General features: G+C 44.8%; 1 protein-coding gene across 5 annotated transcripts in view; it reads right to left on the minus strand.

Moving 5' to 3' along the window:
• Positions 1 to 18,153, minus strand: part of Grip1 (glutamate receptor interacting protein 1) — a 386,557-nt gene that overhangs the window by 258,179 nt on the left and 110,225 nt on the right. For 2 of the 5 annotated variants that reach the window (XM_052165135.1, XM_052165134.1), the window contains exon 1: positions 10,342 to 10,570. The exons of the other annotated variants lie outside the window; for them this stretch is intronic. In XM_052165135.1, coding sequence (XP_052021095.1) covers positions 10,342 to 10,570 — 229 coding nt within the window. Of the gene's footprint in view, positions 1 to 10,341; positions 10,571 to 18,153 lie in introns of those variants that run through there. 5 annotated transcript variants of the gene reach the window in all.

Consider the following 18,153-nt stretch of genomic DNA (forward strand, 5'->3'; position numbering starts at 1 on the left):
AAATGAGTAGGTGTGAGGAGATGCACACGATCACGTGATCCTTGGGAGCTTGCTTCCTCCAGTGATTGAAAAAAAAAAAACAAAACAGAAAGGATATTAAAAAGCAAAGAAACAAACAAAAACCAAATAACACTAGGCTCATAGGAAGCTCAGTGGGCGGCACAGGCCTGCCATGCTAGGTAGTTGGGAGGCACATTCTAGAGAAGTTGAACTTTTCCCACAAGTAGCATGACATCAGGGTTGGATGATGATAAATAACAGGAAGGAGAATGGAATGATGGGAAAACCAGGGCTCACACAACCAAACAGAGGAGTCTGCAACCTTGCTTTTCAGTTCTCATTCTCTCTAACCCTGTCTCTCTCTCTCTCTGTCTCTCTCTCTCTCCCTCTCTCTGCACCTCCTCCCTTTTTACCCTCCCCCTTTGAGAAAGAACATCATATGGTCCTCGGACTCCCTATGTTGCCAATGTGGTTTATGAACTCCTCAGCTTCCTGCCTCTGCCTGAAGACTGCTTGGATTATAGACCTGCACAGTCACACCAGCATTTAGCTACACTACCTTCCAGCACCATGGAAGCTAGTCAGTGGGAAAGAAGCTTCTAGGTTGGTACCGGCTTGATTTCGCCATCTACAATGACTCAGGTATGTAGTGTGATCCACAAGAGACTCTTACCATCAAATTCTGGTGGGTAATCAAGAGCAATGACAACAGCTTGAGTTGTTTGTCAGAAGGGTCTAAGGGAACCTTCTGATGAATGAGTCAGAGGGGTAATTATACCCAACACTGGACTTTTATTTGGTAGCCTACGACATCTGGTGGAAGCCGTACCCTCACCACCTACCCCCAGGATAACACCATGTAAACCCGTTTTAGCTGGGCAGAGTGGCACGTACCCTTAATCCTAGCACTTGGGAGGTAGAGGCAAGTGAATCTCTGAGTTTGAGGTGCGCCTGGTCTACAGAGTGAGGTCCAGGTTATCCAGAGCCTCGGAGCGAAACCCAGTCTCAAAAAAATGGACTGCAAGCACGCATGCGTGCTCGCACGCACAGCTTTATGTGCACATGTATCTATAAAGTTAGGAAGCTTCTACAGTAGTGGGTTTCACATAGCATTCTCACAGGGCTTGGTGTTAGCTGTCCCTCCTCTGACATCTTCCACCTCACTTAACCAGTTTTGTTTCACTCTGTAGCTTTAATGATGCCACTCGTGCATGGTGCTGCTATAATTTGGCTCTATTTAAATTTATCCTTCGTGTATACCTGAAGTGTTCCTGTGCTTCTGCGGCTGTGCAGGGAAGGCGCTTTCTTTCCTGACCTTCCCTACCTCTCTGCCTGCATCCCGGCGCTGCCCCTTCACCCTCACCTGGCTTACTTTGTTATGGGAAGAATCACGCCTCAGTTTTCACTTTTTAGTCTGTCTTCGTTGAACCTTTTCCCTCAAAACAAACAAACAAACAAACAAGCAAAGCAAGGTCAATTCTTTTCTCTCCCATGACAACGTTCTCTGTGACACCATCAGGTACCTGCTCACTGCCACCCGCCCAGGCGTCCACTCACCAGTATGTTGCAATGGCCTCACATTCTTAGGGTGCACCTCAAATTCTCAGTTTGTCTTGGGCAGGGCTCCTCTGCTGAAGCTGCTCTCTCACAGGTCAGTAGTGACCTACTTACATATATACACTTATATGTGTATATATGTGTGGTGTGTGTATATGCATGTGTGTATATGGTGTGTGTGTGTGCATGTGTGTATGTGTGTGGTATGTGTATGGTATATGTGTATAGGTGTGTGGTGTGTGAATATGTGTATGGTATATGTGTATAGGTGTGTATTTGGTATGTGTATATATGTATGTGTGGTGTGTGTGTGTATATGTGTGTGTGGTATGTGTGTATGTGGGTGGTGGGTGGAGATGGTGTGTGTGTGATATGTGTGTGATTATACGTGTGTGTGGTGTGTGTATATGCATGTGTGTATATGATATGTATGTGCATGTGTGTATGTGTGTGTGGTATGTGTATATGTGTATGGTATATGTGTATAGGTGTGTGTTTGGCATGTGTATATCTCCTTTTGCCCCTTCCTCTTTGTCTTTTGATAGTATAGCTCGAGGACACGATTCCTCGCCCTATGTTTAATTTATATTTACATCCTCTGTTTGCTTTGCTTAGAAAAGCAGTGGGTGAATGTGCAGGTTCCGTTCCCTGTTGTTCCTCAGGAATAGCTATCAGGAAACTTAAAAATGAAGACATACAAATGCACCTCCATGCAACCCAAAGGATCCTCTCAGGGACACTCCACACTATGTCCTTTACCACCCTGAAAAACTGGTGACAACCTGGGGATGCACATCATAATGCAATGTGTCATTATATAATGCATCATAATGTAGCCATTATGTAATGGTACACCGCACACATAAAGTAGATATATATACAAGAGTGACTAAAAATATGGGAATATCTAGGGGAAAATATACTTAAATACTTAGTATAGTTTTAAGTCTTATTGAAAGACACGTGGATCTGATCCCCATGTGCCCATACACGAGGCACACAGGATCCGTTGTAAACCTATTTGCGTCAGTCATTCTTCACCATTTTTATCATTTTTTAACCCAACTTCATCGAAATTAGACATCTACCTTTGCTCCTAAGTCACATTTATTTTAAAAATGAGATCATGGTTTGCAAAGCATATTTCTTGTACTCTTAATATACCCAGTTAGTTACTAATCTAGCTCGAGCTATTAGTGAGAAGTCTCCCATTTCCCAATAGTCAGAGAAACTTTGCTGAAGGTCCTCACTGGTCCAGAGGCCTCTGGTCAGCCTGGTCCACAGAGTGAGTTCCAGGACAGCCAGGGCTACACAGAGAAACCCTGTCTCAACCCCTCCCCAAATAATAAAAATAATAAGCCTGAGGCCATATAATAGAATAGTGTGTGTGTGTGTGTGTGTGTGTGTGTATGTGTGTGTGTATTATGTAGTATTGTGTGCGTATACGTGTGTATGGTATGTGCGTGTATGTGGTATGTGTGTGTGTATGTGTGTTTGTGGTAATCATGCACGTGTGTGTAGGTAGGTATGGTGTGGTGTGTGTGGGTGGCTGTATGTGTGTATGTGTGTGTGTTATGAGTGTGATGTATATATAGGTGTGCATTTGCTATGTGTATATATGTGTGGTGTGTGTATATGCATGTGTGTATATGGTGTGTGTGTGTGCATGTGTGTATGTGTGTGGTATGTGTATGGTATATGTGTATAGGTGTGTGGTATGTGTATGGTATATGTGTATAGGTGTGTAGTGTGTGAATATGTGTATGGTATATGTGTATAGGTATGTGTTTGGTATGTGTATATATGTATGTGTGGTGTGTGTGTATATATGTATGTATGGTATGTGTGTATGTGGGTGGTGGGTGGAGATGGTGTGTGTGTGGTATGTGTGTGATTATATGTGTGTGTGGTGTGTGTATATGCATGTGTGTATATGGTGTGTATGTGCATGTGTGTATGTGTGTGTGGTATGTGTATATGTGTATGGTATATGTGTATAGGTGTGTGTTTGGTATGTGTATATATGTGTGTGTGTGTGGTGTGTGTATATGTGTGTGAGGTATGTGTGTATGTGGGTGGTAGGTGGGCCTGGTGTGTGTGTGGTATGTGCGTGTGGTTATATGTGTATGTGGTGTGTGTATATGCATGTGTGTATATGGTGTGTGTGTATGTGTGCATGTGTGTGCTCACTCAGACCAAGTCTTTCTATGTAGTTCCAGGGCTGTCCTGCACGCTGGACTTTCCTGCCTCTGCCTCCCACACACTGGACTTACAGGTCCGCATCACCACACACAACAAACAGTATCTACGCGTCATTTTCATGTTCAGGGAGAAACCGAGGCTCACCTGGATGACCGGCAGGCTTTGCTGTGTTTGGCAGGGGAGAGCTAGACAGGTTCACACATCTTACGCCCTGGGATGTTCCCTTGTCCTGTTCCGTGTGGAGTGGGGGAGGGGAGGCCTGCAGCACTGCTCTGGTGGGTCTCCTTTCTGCTTCTACTCACAGCTCCACACTTCCCTTCCCCCCAGTAGAAAAGACTGGTTCTTAGCTCCATGTCTCCCCCATGCCTCCCAGTCTTAGGATGTCCCTCAACTTCTCTAAGTGACGATTTTTCTAGTGTAGCGTCACTATGAGCGACTGCAGCGTTAGTCTGCAGAAGGCATCCGGAGTAGTAACTGGCTGGTCGTAGGTACTCAGCAAGTGTGAGCCAATATGGCTTCCGTTCTTCCTCTTAATTATTTTTCTCCAAATGATATAAATAAATTGAGTACCTATGTTAAAGTGCTCTCTCTTGTTTCAGTGATGGGCCAGGTTTGTCACGCTTATCAGCTACAATCATCTCAGAAGGAACCGAGACCCTTTTTGTCCACATGCAATTTTCATATAAAATCTCTCTTCCACCTGATGGACGGGTGCCGCCCAGAAGGAGGAAAGCACTTCCCAGACGAAATTCCTATTCCGAAGATGGAAGCAAGACAGGCGCACCACTATGCGAAGCCTAGCCTGTTTGATAAAAGGAAAATCTCAGAACACTAGGGAATAAAGTAGTCTGAGCCCCATTCCACCAAAACATCTTAGAGACTAGTCAGAAGCGCAGCAAGAAATCTATCTCATACAGCCAGCTTCATCTCAACACGAGCGAGGACGGCAACCCCTGACCAGGATCCTATTTCAGATTTCCCCTGTTCCAGTGAGGCCTCTCTACTTGTGTGCCTCCCACCCTAGCGAGGGATCAAAGTTTAACTGAATAACACATTTTGTGAAGCGTTTTAAAACTGTGTCCGTTTCCTGTTTTCAAAGTCGGCAAGATCGAATGCAAAACAAGCTAAATAAATTCCCTTTAAAAATGTGTGTGATCGGGTTATGTGTACAGCGTTCCAGAGTTGAGGAGAAGGTGGGTAACGGGGGTTCTTCTTTGCTTACTCTCAACCTTATTTTGTCCATCTCTCCTTGAATCTGGGGCTCACTAGGTTGGAGTTGGTAAGACTAGCACTAGGGATGCTCCTGCCTGTCCCTCTGTATCCCTGGGGTTGTAAAAACAGACTCAGCTTTTTGTGAGGATGATGGGGAACTGAATGTGGGTCCTCATGCTTGCTAGGCCGACCACTTGGCTACTGGAGCTGGCTCTGTCCTGTAAACTACGTTTGATAGCTAAGGGTAGAGGTGAAGAGGAAAGGTTGCGTTATCAGGTGAGGTTTGAAAAGGGCTGGAAAGTTAATGAGGTGGGGAGATCCAGGCAAGCTGTTCCAAATGGCAGGGTCTGACAGACAGGCCAGGGAGGGTTAGCGGAAGAGACGGGCATGGGCCGATGGGAGAAATGAGATCCAGAGAGCAAGCATTTTCCACCCAGACGATAATCAATTCTGAATCTTATCACAGGGTAGAAGAGGGACCATTAAAGGAGGATGCTGAAGGAGTCATGAGACCAGACACAGACAGATGGGGACGTGCAAAGGGACCTCCACCAAAAATTTGAACTTGTCACACAAGAAGCCATCCCTCAGCCAACAACGATGCTACCCTCAATGGCTAACTCAGCCTTCCTTGGCTCCAGAGGCTCTGCAGTTAGAGAGCGATAGCGAATGTTTCCTTTTACCAAAACAACATTTTCAATGAATTATTATACTTGATTGGGGTTATCCACAGAAAATTAATTTCTCGATAAGATTTTTTTTTAATACACTGGACAAGGGTCAGAGAGTCTGAGTCAGAGAGTCTGAGTCTAAAGAGACCCAGAGGTTGCTTGAATAATACTTCAAAAGATAACCAGGCACACCTCCGTGAGACTGTCCTTGCAGGAGAGAATTAAGAACAAGATTGCTGGCTGGCTGAAGGACTGGAGCTTCAGTTTCCCCTGGAGACAGGGCTGAGATTGATGTCTGACCTTCCCTTTCAAGCACAGCCATTGCAGCCTTGGGGTAGGTGTCCGGAGCAAAGAAAGAAGAGAACCTGAGCGTGGTCCTGACATCATCAGCTCCACAGTTTTGCTCAGGACCAGTGGTCCAGGGAGCAGGAAAGAAGGATTCTGAGGAGAAAGACAGTGAGGGAGAAAAGGAAGCCGAATACGCAGCAGGGGACAGCTGGACACCAGCCAAAAGCATCTCACGTGGATGCCCTGTTGGGATGAAGGTCAAGAGAGCTGCCAGCGATCGGTTAGTGGGACAGAGTCTTAGACAGTTTATTTTGTTCCAGATCATATGTGTATTTGGGGAGTGAGGAGAAGCGAAATGACTCTGAAAATAAAATACCACATAGGTCAGATGAAATGAAAAAAGAAAACACCACTGGAAACTATGTGTGAAGGTAAAGGTTTCTTGACATGAGTTTTGAGCTAAGGAAAATAGAGATATGACCAGAGCCATGCTTCCTGCGGAAGGCCAATGCATATTAATTAGCTGATGGTCACCTTGGTTGAGCAAAGCAAGGGACAAGGAAATGCTATAGTCAGCAGGGCACGAGGGCTCAGGACCCTTGACTAAAACCAATAGCACCCGAGAAGGACATGGCGCTGTACTCATCCCACAGCAGGACTGCACGCATACAAGGCCAGCGTATTTTAAGGGACAATAAAAACATCATCACCATAAGATAAGAGCATCTGCTTCTTTGAGAACACACCCACGTCTCAGGCACGGTATCCCTTAAGGACAAAGGTGGCATCCCAGGTAAGCAGCCAAGCGGGCAGGTGCCCCAAAGCCCTTCTGTCTCTATTAAGACAATTCATCTGTCATATGTTGCTGGAGAGCTAAGAAGTGTTATTTTGGGATTTGGCTCCAGGGCCAGGGATTCTGTAGGCGTGGCTCACTGGAGAGAGGGGGGGGGGGGGGGGAGAGAGAGAGAGAGAGAGAGAGAGAGAGAGAGAGATGGAAAAGATGGCATGCCTCCTCTAGATCCCCATAGTAGATGACAACAACATGGACCGGACATTGACTGGCCCTTTAGTGAATCAGTTCTCCTGTCAAAATGCAGGGACAGGCTTGGGGGTCAAAGGTTATTTTCTTTGATGACTGGGGACATGAAAAGGCAACTACACACACACACACATACATATATATACACACATACATGCATATATACACATACACACACATACACACGTATACATACATACAAATACACACATATACATACACACATACACACACACACATATATATATATATATACACATACACACATACACACACATACCACATGTATAAACACATACATATACACTTTTATATATGCCTATCTCTCTTTATCTTCATCTTTATCCATCTCCATATCCATTCAACCTTTAAAGCAGATAGATCTCAATCTCTCTCTCTCTCTTTCTCTCTCTCTCTCATCTCTATCTGTCCATCTCCATATCTACCAGTTGTTTGACATCTTAATTAAAACAAAAATAATTCAATTTCCAAATCTGAGAGGCACTAGGTTGACTTGAAATATGTACCCAACTAAGACTGTGGGGTCCCTGTGTCTATGTGGACGACTTGGAGATCAATCTAGAAGACACATTAATATTATAATATCAATAAAGTAAATTAGTTGTTATTCAATAATCTGTTGACTATAAATGCTTGATACACCTATGAAACACTGAGTCTGGGTTCTACTATATAAACATCAGTTCCAGGAACATTAGAGTTTCTGAGTAGGTATTAAATAGCCAACAGATGAAGAATGTAAGGACGAAGTCAAGCACTAAAAATGTGGGATTTATAAGAAAGCTTTTCCTTTAAATGTATCCCTGTCTCCTTGATTCCCCTTAAAAGAATTAAGAAAACATACAGGTGTCATGCTGCTTTTCCCTAAGCAGGTGGGTCACATGAAGCAAGGTGGTTTTAGAGACATAAAGCAAGCCTCCTTTCCCCCAGTATCTGGGTAAGACTGAAGTTCTTGAAGTATTTCCTAAGAATGCCCAAATAATTCAGGGCTCTGCCGCTTTCAACCAGACACATCCAGTTCTTTTTAATAGCCACTTTCTAAGTATCTTCTATATGCAAGGCTCTGTGCTAAGCATCTGGAAAAGAGAGGACTGGGTACAGTCCTCAGTGGGAGTAAGAGACGCATGCACTTGGGTACTGGGTGTGAGTCAGGTGGACAGAGAGAATGGACAAGAAAGCAACCTCATTCAAGATATATCCTCCGCCATCCCAAAACATCCAAAAAGGGGAGTTTACGGCTCTACTTCTACGCGTTCATTCTATTATTATAGCCTACAAGAATGTGCAGCTGTAGGTGGATTCTAGAACTCTGCCGAGTGTTTTTGGAACAACAGGTAGCATCGTTGGGTCCTGAACTTTGACAAGGCCACACGTGATTGGTCAGGCATGAGCTGTGTCACTCAGGGGTCATTTTGCAAACATTTGAATATCCAGGCAAATACAGAGACTGGTCTCGTTAAGACAAGGGAATATCCAGGGAGGCTTTCATGATAAATTGTCAGTCATACACTAACTGCCAAGAAGAGCATATACGAAGATTTTGGTGAGATGTGGAGTAGCCACAAGTCAAAAAGGGGATCCACACTTTCCCCAGTTGTGTAGGTATTTAGAAAAACAGTTAAATCTCTGTCATGCAGCAGATCAATGCTTCTGTAAGACGCAGGAAACAATGGAAAAATATTAATTCTAACAACTAAAATGTATTTGGATTCATTTCCTTCCTTGAATGCAGAACCTATAAAAGAATTTCTGACTCACACGAATAAAGATTGCTTCAGTATTTTTAGGACCCTTGACCTCTCAACGCCAAGATAAATAAGTGCCCAGCTAGGAAAAGAACTTTCTGAATGAGATACCTGTTGTAGCCAAGCTTCTAACAAAAAGGATAGCCTTTTAGATGTGACTTGCAAACAGGAATAGTAAGCTAGTACCAACTAAAAAGAATAAAGCCAAACATACTTTACAACCTTCTGCTAAGAGCCTAATTTGAAAGGGATAGCCTTCCCCTGCTAAGGGTCATTGAGCTATCTATGGAATTTCCAAATGTACCCGGTAAGTTAATATACAGTATTTATTCTCTTTCCTGTTACTGATGTCAGGCCTATTTGTCACTATTTGCTTTGTGCTCATTCTTCTGCCAAATAAAATATTAATTGCATTTTTAGCTGCACTGCTGGTGATCAAAGAACTCTGATATGTCAGGCTAAACTGATAGAAATGGTTCCCATTAACATATTTATAGGTTCAGGGCTTCTAGAACATAATTACACCCATTAATTACTTGGCGGTACTTGATTACAGGCTGAAAATGAAAGGCTTTTCCAGCCACCTCTCTCTTGTCAGACCAAACTTTCTTCCTCAGTCGTACATGTTTCTCTAAAAGATCTATCCAAGGGAAAGAGGCAAGGGAAACTTGTCCTTCTACATGTTTAGAAGGCTGGATCAGTAAAAGGAGCTGTTCACTAACTTTGAAATAGAATGTATACAAGCAAACCAGATGGTGCAACTAGGCTGACTTAAAAAAAAAAAAAAGAGCACGTTTGAAGTGTCACGCAGGTTTCGTTAATGTTTTAGACTTCTAAGAGAGATAATTTCAAGCCAATAAATCTTGAAGGAAAGGCATGAGGCCGTGATTGCATTTTTACTTTCAGATAAACTTCTTCAAATATCACATGGGACCATATAATTTAGAATTTTCTAACATATTTGGACACGTATTTCTAACACACACACAAGCACACACAAGCACACAGACACACACACATAAGGTAGGGGGAATGAGAGAGAGAGAGAGAGAGAGAGAGAGCGCTAGCAATTTTAAAACTGTCCTGGTAAAAGGCTCATGAGATTTGAGGAATTAATAAACAATTATTCCGTGGGCTGAGCAGCTGTGCAGGTCCAGAAGCTGCCAACTGCATTTAGTGTGTGTTCCACAGAAAGGATAGTCATGCTCACTTGACTCCCCTTGACCAGATAATCAGCATGCAAAATGACGGCTTCCCGTAATAACTTCAGCACCAGACCCAGACACATCTGCTTTTCAGCAAGGAATGAAGTCATTTAAACACACACACACACACACACACACACACACACACACGCCCCCCCCCCCCCCACACACACACACATAATTTCAGCATGAACCCAGCCGGGATAAACCAGCACAGACCTGGGGAGTCTACCTGTACAGAGAGATATGTACAGATTTCTCTGAGTTCTTTGTTGCCCGACAATAAACTGTAAAAGGCAGTCATATTTGAAAGTAAAAAAAAAAAAAAAAAACAACCCACTCAGCTGTGGTTCTGGGCTGCGGAAGCAGACACACTGTGAAGGAGGAGGAAAGCACCGTACCTTTGGTAAGTCGCCTTAGAATTTGACAGCGGCATTTAAAAGAGACGGCTATCATTCTTGCTTCCTGCTCTCTGGCAAAGTGTACACAGGGGCTCTGCTCTGGTGGCTGCAGTGGTGGCGAGCAGCAGCATATGAATTCCTTGCGCACATACCAGGAGAAAGGTAGTCCCAGCGGGGAGTGACAAAGCTTAATTCCTCTTGGCTGATGCAGAGGTCCTCTACATGTCATCTGGCAGAGCTGCGCCTTTCACTACTACCACCGCTGCCCGGCACAGCCTCCCCCCCTTCTCCATCACAATGGCTTAAAAAGTAAGGCTGTTTCGTAGCAACAAAGCTTCAAGCAGATAGGAGAAAGCTGGGACAAGGCTGGGAGGGGAGCCATTCCATAAATCTCCCACTAAGCACTATGCAATGCCTTCTGTTTCAGGGCAAGGCTGTGTACTCTAGCCAACGCAGGATCCGTCACCCCTTGCTTCTCAGCTGTGGGTCTCCTGTCACGGGAGAGGCGAGAGATGCCTGCACTCTGACTTTACAAAGAAACGTGTGTGTCATCCACTATATTCTTTCAGCGGTGGCTTACACGGAAGGAGAAGGAACAGGACACCCTATGCTGAGGGTCCAGGGGAGCACCCTAGTTTTGGCTAGGGATGAGAGGCAGACCTTTGGATCGCCCTGGAGAGGTCTGTTTGGCACTTTACAAATCTCAGAGGGGCAAGGCAGTGCTGGTTTGTGGATGGGATGCAAGAAAGACGGAGAGAAGGAGCTCTCTGAGAGTGTGGTCAGCAGAGCAGATGGAGTTCCAAGCCCTTTAACCACTCAAGGAAAATAAATGTCTTGGCTGGAGAGGCAGCTCAGTCAAGACTGTTTCTAAAGATACCAGGAATAAAACAAACAGGGCCAAGTATTTCTATTTTTAATGAACCTTATTATACTGTTTCCCCAAACAGTATTCTCTCTTGACATGCAAATCTGAAGTGCCTTGCACCACCACAGCAGATATGGCCTGGGCTCCCCTCCAGGGAGGAGGAAATTAACAAACCCTTCACAGCCCCATCACAAACTGACAGGGGGCGGAGCCCGTATCTTCATCTGCCAGCACCAGCCCACTCAGGACACAGTCACCAGAACCTGACACCTGCTGTGGAATCTCCACCACAAGCGAGGAATCCCTCATGGGAGCTAACGCAGACATGGATTGGGTGGGGAGACGAAGATGGGTGGTCAGAGAAACATAGACAGCAAAAGTCAGCCACTCACTCAGGAGGAAAGACGTCTAGTGTTTAAGCTGTTCCCTTAACATTTCCAGGGATATGAATTGGTCGTTTAATATTACTCTCTACTACTCAGCTATTTTATTTACTTTTCCCCAAATAAGGCTTTTAAAGGCCAGTGATTAACTGTGTGAGACCTGGCAACCTGAGATCCTTCCTCAGGGTCAACATGGTAGAAAGAAAAAACCTAATCTTCAGGGTTGTCATCTGACTCCCACATGTACACACATACACACACACACACATACACACACATATACACACACATACACAATACATATACTCATACCACATACACTTACACCCACACTCTTACACACACAATAGACTCACACTTACATACCATACACACTGACACACCATATACACTCACACACACATATACACACTCAAACAAACAATACACACTCACACCACACATGCTTGTGCACACACTCCACACACACACACCATACGCACACACACACACACACACACACACATACACACACGCACACTCTCTCTCTTTCTCTCACACACACATATACACACATACAGAGTTCAAAAATGTGAAGTCTTTCAAGCTGAATTCCAAAATAACTTCTATTATTCCGAGCCCAGTGGTAGCATCTTCTCTTCATTCATAAGTCTCATATCATCTTAAGCAACTTCCACTCAATCAACAGGGAAAGTAGATGCTTGCCTTTTGGGGTCCAACAGAAAAATAACCTGTGTGCAAAACACAGCTGACCATTATGGACGTCTGCATGAAAGGCTTTTGAAAAGAACAGGATTCCCTTATTTAGGATGGTCTATCTGGGGCCACCGGCCACCATTAATCAATGGGAACTAAACAGTACTAAATGGATTACGAGAGGCCTGCATTTTAAGTTGCTCCGATAGCATCATTCGTAAAAGAATGATGGCCCCCATCACTTTTGTTTCTCTTAGATCATCTCTAGGAATATTTTAGCCTTCCCGGTTGTTTTTTTTTCTTCTAAATAGAAATAAACCTAGTTGCCAGAGGCACGGATTATTGCTTAATGTGAAGTGGATATTTATAGCTATGTCATTTCAGGAGCCTTTCCTGAATCTAACGCCTTTTCGAGAATCCAGGCCCTCGGAATATGCAGCTGTCAAATAGTATTAATACCTCTTTACTTGGGGAGCATTCGTACTCTGGTCCCTTTTATTAATGTCTATTCCGTTAAATCTCAAAACCTTACAGGAATCTCTCACCTCTCTGCTACCATGCAGCCTCTAATCTAATCTAATCTCCTTTAAAGCTAAGGTGATCAATTATTCCTACTTTCACTAGCATACCCAGATTTTTGTGGGGTTTTTTGTTTGTTTGTTTTTATAAGCCCTGTTTTCTGGTCCCAAGAAAGAGCTTCAGAACTATTAAAATATCCTGTTTGCCTAGCAGGAGACATAACTCATCCTGCAGCACCCTGAAAGGCTCCACACTAAGGGCTATCTTTTCTCTTTGGGTTTTGTGAAGCTAATCTTAGCAGCTCTCTCAGGTTTGTCTCCCGACATGAGCCCCTTGAGAAAGGCCTCTCCCGGATGTGAGGAAATCTCCCGTGTGGTCCCACCTCCTCACCCTGGGTCATCCAGTAGCCAGATATTTCCTTGGGAACAATTCCTAGGCCAGTACATCTACCTAAGTTAGACACTGTGTCCTTTCTGCCTGATACAAACTGAGCCGCGGACATTAAACCCTGGCATCAGCAGAAAGCCTTCCCAAGATGCACCTCTTCCATCTCACAGCTGACTGACGTGTGGGCCAAAGGTCTCACGTGCCCAAGGCATCTATCTGGTGGACATCATCCACAGCTTCCTGTCAGGAGCGCTCTGGACAGAGTGGCCCACATTTCTTGCATGTAAGTTTAATATAACCATCCATCTTTGGGTCTGTTAACACTAACTGACACCTGCAGTGGCTCAACCTTATAGGAAGCTTGGCTATCATAACACGCTCATTGAAGGGCACCAAGTAGTGACTAAAAAATTACAAGGCTGTCAAAACGGTATCAAATGTGTGTCTGATGACAGTTTAGAATAATTGGGAGAACAGATTACTTTCATTTATTTATTTTTTTATGTTTTCTTTATTGGATTTTTTAATTTACATTTCAAATGTTATCCCCTTTCCCAGTCCCCCCTGAAACCCCCTATTCCATCCTCCCTCCCCCTGCTGTTATTAGGGTGTTCTTCCATCCACCCCATTCCTACCTCCCCACCCTTAATTCCCCTAAGCTGGGGTATCTATCAAGCCTTCTTAGGACCAAGGACCTCTCCTCCCATTGATGCCTGACAAGGCCATCTTCTGCTACGTATGCAGCTGGAACCGTGGGTCCCTCCATGTGTGCTCTTTGGTTGGTGACTTAGTCTCTGGGAGCTCTGGGGGATCTGGTTGGTTGATATTGTTGTTCTTCCTATGGGGTTGCAAACCCCTTCAGCTCCTTCAGTCCTTTCTCTAACTCCTCCACTGGGGAACCCTCCAGTGTCAGCTTCCTTTAAAATGACAAACGAACAAACAAAATCCCAAAGCCTCAATATCTAAAAACATGGCCTTGCTGGATTTGGAATAGATTAATCCCTTGGAATGATAACTTATTTCAGGGTTTCGCTAAATGTAAGCTTCCTTAAGGCCTAATGCAAGGGTATTACATTTACAAGGAATTTAACATAGGGTGTATGTATGTATTACATTTACACAGTTTCATCGGGGAGGCTCTGTTCAGGTTTTTGATCAGGTACAGACTGGTTCCCAGGAAGATGACTCAGCTGGTGCATGTGTAAGATCAAGAAAAATCATCTTTGTTCACCTCCTTCTTCGTAGCTTCCCACAGACGGAGCCTAGAGTTTGCTGATGACAGGCAAGCAATCTTTTCTCAAGCTACATTCCCAGCCCCAGTAGTCTTTCTATTGTACCTTTCTTACTAGTTCCTCTACACTGACAGAAAATGTGAGGACCCCTGAGAGGCCTCATCCAGCAGTGGATGGAAACAGATGCACAGACCCATTGGCACCCATCAGGCGGAAACAAGTCTGGGTGTGCGGTGGGCGGGAGAGCTGTACTGGCTGGGTTTGTGTGTCAACTTGACACAGGCTGGAGTTATCACAGAGAAAGGAGCCTCCCTTGAGGAAATGCCTACATGAGATCCAGCTGTGGGGCGTTTTCTCAATTAGTGATCAAGGGGAGAGGGCCCTTTGTGGCTGGTAGTCTTGGGTTCTATAAGAGAGCAAGCTGAGCAAGTCAGGGGAAGCAAGCCAGTAAGGAACATCCCTCCATGGCTTCTATATCAGCTCCTGCTTCCTGATCTGCTTGAGTTCCAGTCCTGACCTCCTCTAGTGATGAACTGCTGTGTGGAAGTGTAAGCTGGATAAATCCTTTCCTCCCCAACTTGCTTCTTGGTCATGATGTTTGTGCAGGAATAGAAACCCTGACTAAGACAGGGGGTTTTGTGGAAGAGATGCAGACAGAATTGATGAAGTTGAAAGTGTGAAGGACACCACAAAAAGACCTACAGAGTCAACTAATCTGGGCCCATGGTGCCTTACAGAGACTGAACCTCCAACTAAAGAGCATGTGGGGGCTGGACCTAAACCCTCCCTGCGCACCACCCCATTAATAATAGATGTGCACCTTGGTCCTTGTATGGGTCCCCCAAAAATTGGAGTGAGGGCTGTCTCTGATTCTTTTGCCTGACATTGGATCGCCTCCCCCGTATCTGGACTGCCTGGTTGGACCTTAGAGGGAAAAGAGGTGTGTAGTTCTGCCGGGACTAGATGTTCCAGGATGGGGTGGTATGGGATGGTAGGCAGGGTGTCTCTTCCTCTGTGGAGAAGGGGAGGGGTAATGTGTGTACACACTTGTAAAGGTGGGACTAGACGGAGAGGAGGAGGGGCTGTGATTGGAATGTATGTAAATAAAAGAGTTAATTTGAGGGGGAGGGGGATATGAAGACCCTTTAAGAACAGCTACAGCTAGGAGGGGGTGCCAAGAGACTGTCCCTCTCAGCCCTTCTGGTGCCCACACCAGCTCACGCCCAAGTCGTCTGCAATAAAGCTAATTAAGGTGCGCATGGAAATACCGTGACTACAGCCACAAACAGGAGGTTGGTGAGACAGAGACAATTTCTGGGAGATCAATAAAATTTTCCATAGCCATCCCTTCAGACTTGATGATATCTTTTGTCATGATATTTTAAATGATTTTAATAGTACCGATTTCATAAGTTGAGGTAGGGCGAGGCATGATAGATAAAAATCAAAAGAAGACAAGATACCCTTTAAGAAGTGTTATCCAGACAAGCTATATTTCAAAATGAAAGTCCTCATAGCCAGCCCTTGTGTTACCTGCTTACCTGGGTCAGACTCTCAAGCCCTTTACTCTGCCAAAGGAAGAAGGTTGACTCCACGTAACAGGAGAAGGTTGGACATTCTGGAGTAGAGAACTGTACAAGCTTGTCTGCTCAGAGCACGTGGCAGGACATGCTCGGTGAGGTGACACGTGCACATTAGGGGTGGCAGTAGGAGAGGAGCTATGCGGGAGGGAAGACACCCATTTGATGGTCCGGGAGGGATAGAGAGCAGCCGGAAGGTGCCTCTTGGCTGTATCACCTTGGGAATGTCATTTCTTTCTGCTTTGTGTTTCGAAGGTCTCAGGTGAAAGGCTGTGTCAATGAATGGTGTCCCTTGAGTTCTTAGGTCCAGAGAACAGCACTGGACTTTATAACTGCTATGCATTCTGTAGGAATAAAACTCCTCAGTCTGGAGTTTGGTCACAGAACACAGTCTTCCCTATGGCTTGGTGCAATGAGATGGACTATTTCATCAGACAAAGCGCAGGGAAGCGCGAACTGGAATTAGCAAGACTGACCCTTCCTTTTTCTTTCTCCTAACCTTAAATGGTAGATTTTTTTTTCTCCTAAGTTGTTTCCTAATGGGGCAGCTGCCTTCATCAGCAATTGATCTATTCCCAGGCTCTGGAAATGACTCTTCTATTTTTACTTTTAAATACCACTCGCCAGCCCAAATTTGCTTTTCTATCCTGAAACCATCTTCCTTGACTCTTGACTCCGCCATCTGTGGGTACCCGTCACAGCCATCCCAAATTATACTGAGTCACACTAAGCTTCTTCTTGCTTCCCTAGCAGGATGCCTGCTTTCCTATAGGACGCCAACAGCAACTTCCTCAATAGGCAACTTGAATATATTAAAACCCCTCTGCCTTAGGGTTACTATTGCTAGGATGAAACATGACAACAAAAGAAAGTCAGAACAGGGACTCAGCAGGGCAGGAACCTGGAGGCAGGAACTGACGCAGAGGCCATGGAGGGGTGTTGCTTACTGGCTTGCTCCTCATGACTTGTTCAGCTTGTTTTCTTAGAGAACCCAGGACCATCAGCCCAGGGATGGCTCTGTCCACAATGGGATGAGCCCGATAACATGAGTCACTAATTAAGAAAATGCCCTACGGCTGGGTCTTACAGGAGGCATTTTCTCAAGTGGAGCTCCTTCTCCTGTGACACTAGATTGTGCCAAGTAGACATAAATTTAGCCAACCAACCCTCTGAAAACATTCCATTTAGGACTGCCAAAATCATCCTAGGTCAAACTTGTACAAGTACTGTATATGTATAACTCAGCTTCTCTCTCTCTCTCTCTCTCTCTCTCTCTCTCTCTCTCTTTCTCTCTCTTAAAAAGAATGGGTAAATTTCTTTGTTCAGCAGCTGCCTTATTCTAACTGCCCAGTGTCCTTGCCATGAATTGGAGATAACCCTCCTATCTCAGGGTCCAATTAGTAACCCACACTCATTGTGATCTCTTATGTCTACGCTGCTACTTGAGGGGAATGCAACTCTTCAAATCTTGTAATAATACTCAAACTTCATCCCTTCTGCTCCCTCTGGGCTAAGTCAGAAGACGCTTCCACAGAAGCAATCTCACTTATTTGGCGGCGACGCCACAGTCTGAGTTGGTCTCCACCGTGCTGTGATCTACAACGTATGGCTCAATTGGCGGATAAGTATGATACTGAGGAAGAAAGAAATGTCCAAGCTCCAACAAGAAAGAGAGCTATAGTTCTTAAGAACTAAATCCCTATGAAAAACAAACAACCGTAAAACCATAGAAAAAACCCTGGCTTGAGCATTTTCTGGAAGCCCAGGCCATGGCGGTGGTGTCATGTCCCAGCAAGAAGGCAGGAAACACGATCAAGCCAGGAGAGGTGCTGTGTGCAGGGAAACCAGGCCAGGTCAGGTGGGATCTTCTGAGAGAATCTGATGCGGCAGCTTCCTTCAGCTCCTGCCTTCCACTCAGCCAACAGACGGCCGTTGCCCGCGTGTTCTTTCCACACCACTAAACACCATCTACCGCACTACTTAAATAATTGATTCGTTTACAGGCCCTCTCCCCTCCCAACAAGGTTCTGCTTATGTTTTAATGGGTGAACGACATTTTTTTTTTAGAGGGGGGAGACTTGTCTGCTTTTCATTGCCTAGCCTAGCTTATCACATAGAGCTCATGTTCAATACATTTTTATTAATAAGTT

The sequence above is a fragment of the Apodemus sylvaticus genome, chromosome 20, assembly GCF_947179515.1.
Source record: "Apodemus sylvaticus chromosome 20, mApoSyl1.1, whole genome shotgun sequence".
In the NCBI taxonomy this organism is placed as follows: domain Eukaryota; kingdom Metazoa; phylum Chordata; class Mammalia; order Rodentia; family Muridae; genus Apodemus; species Apodemus sylvaticus.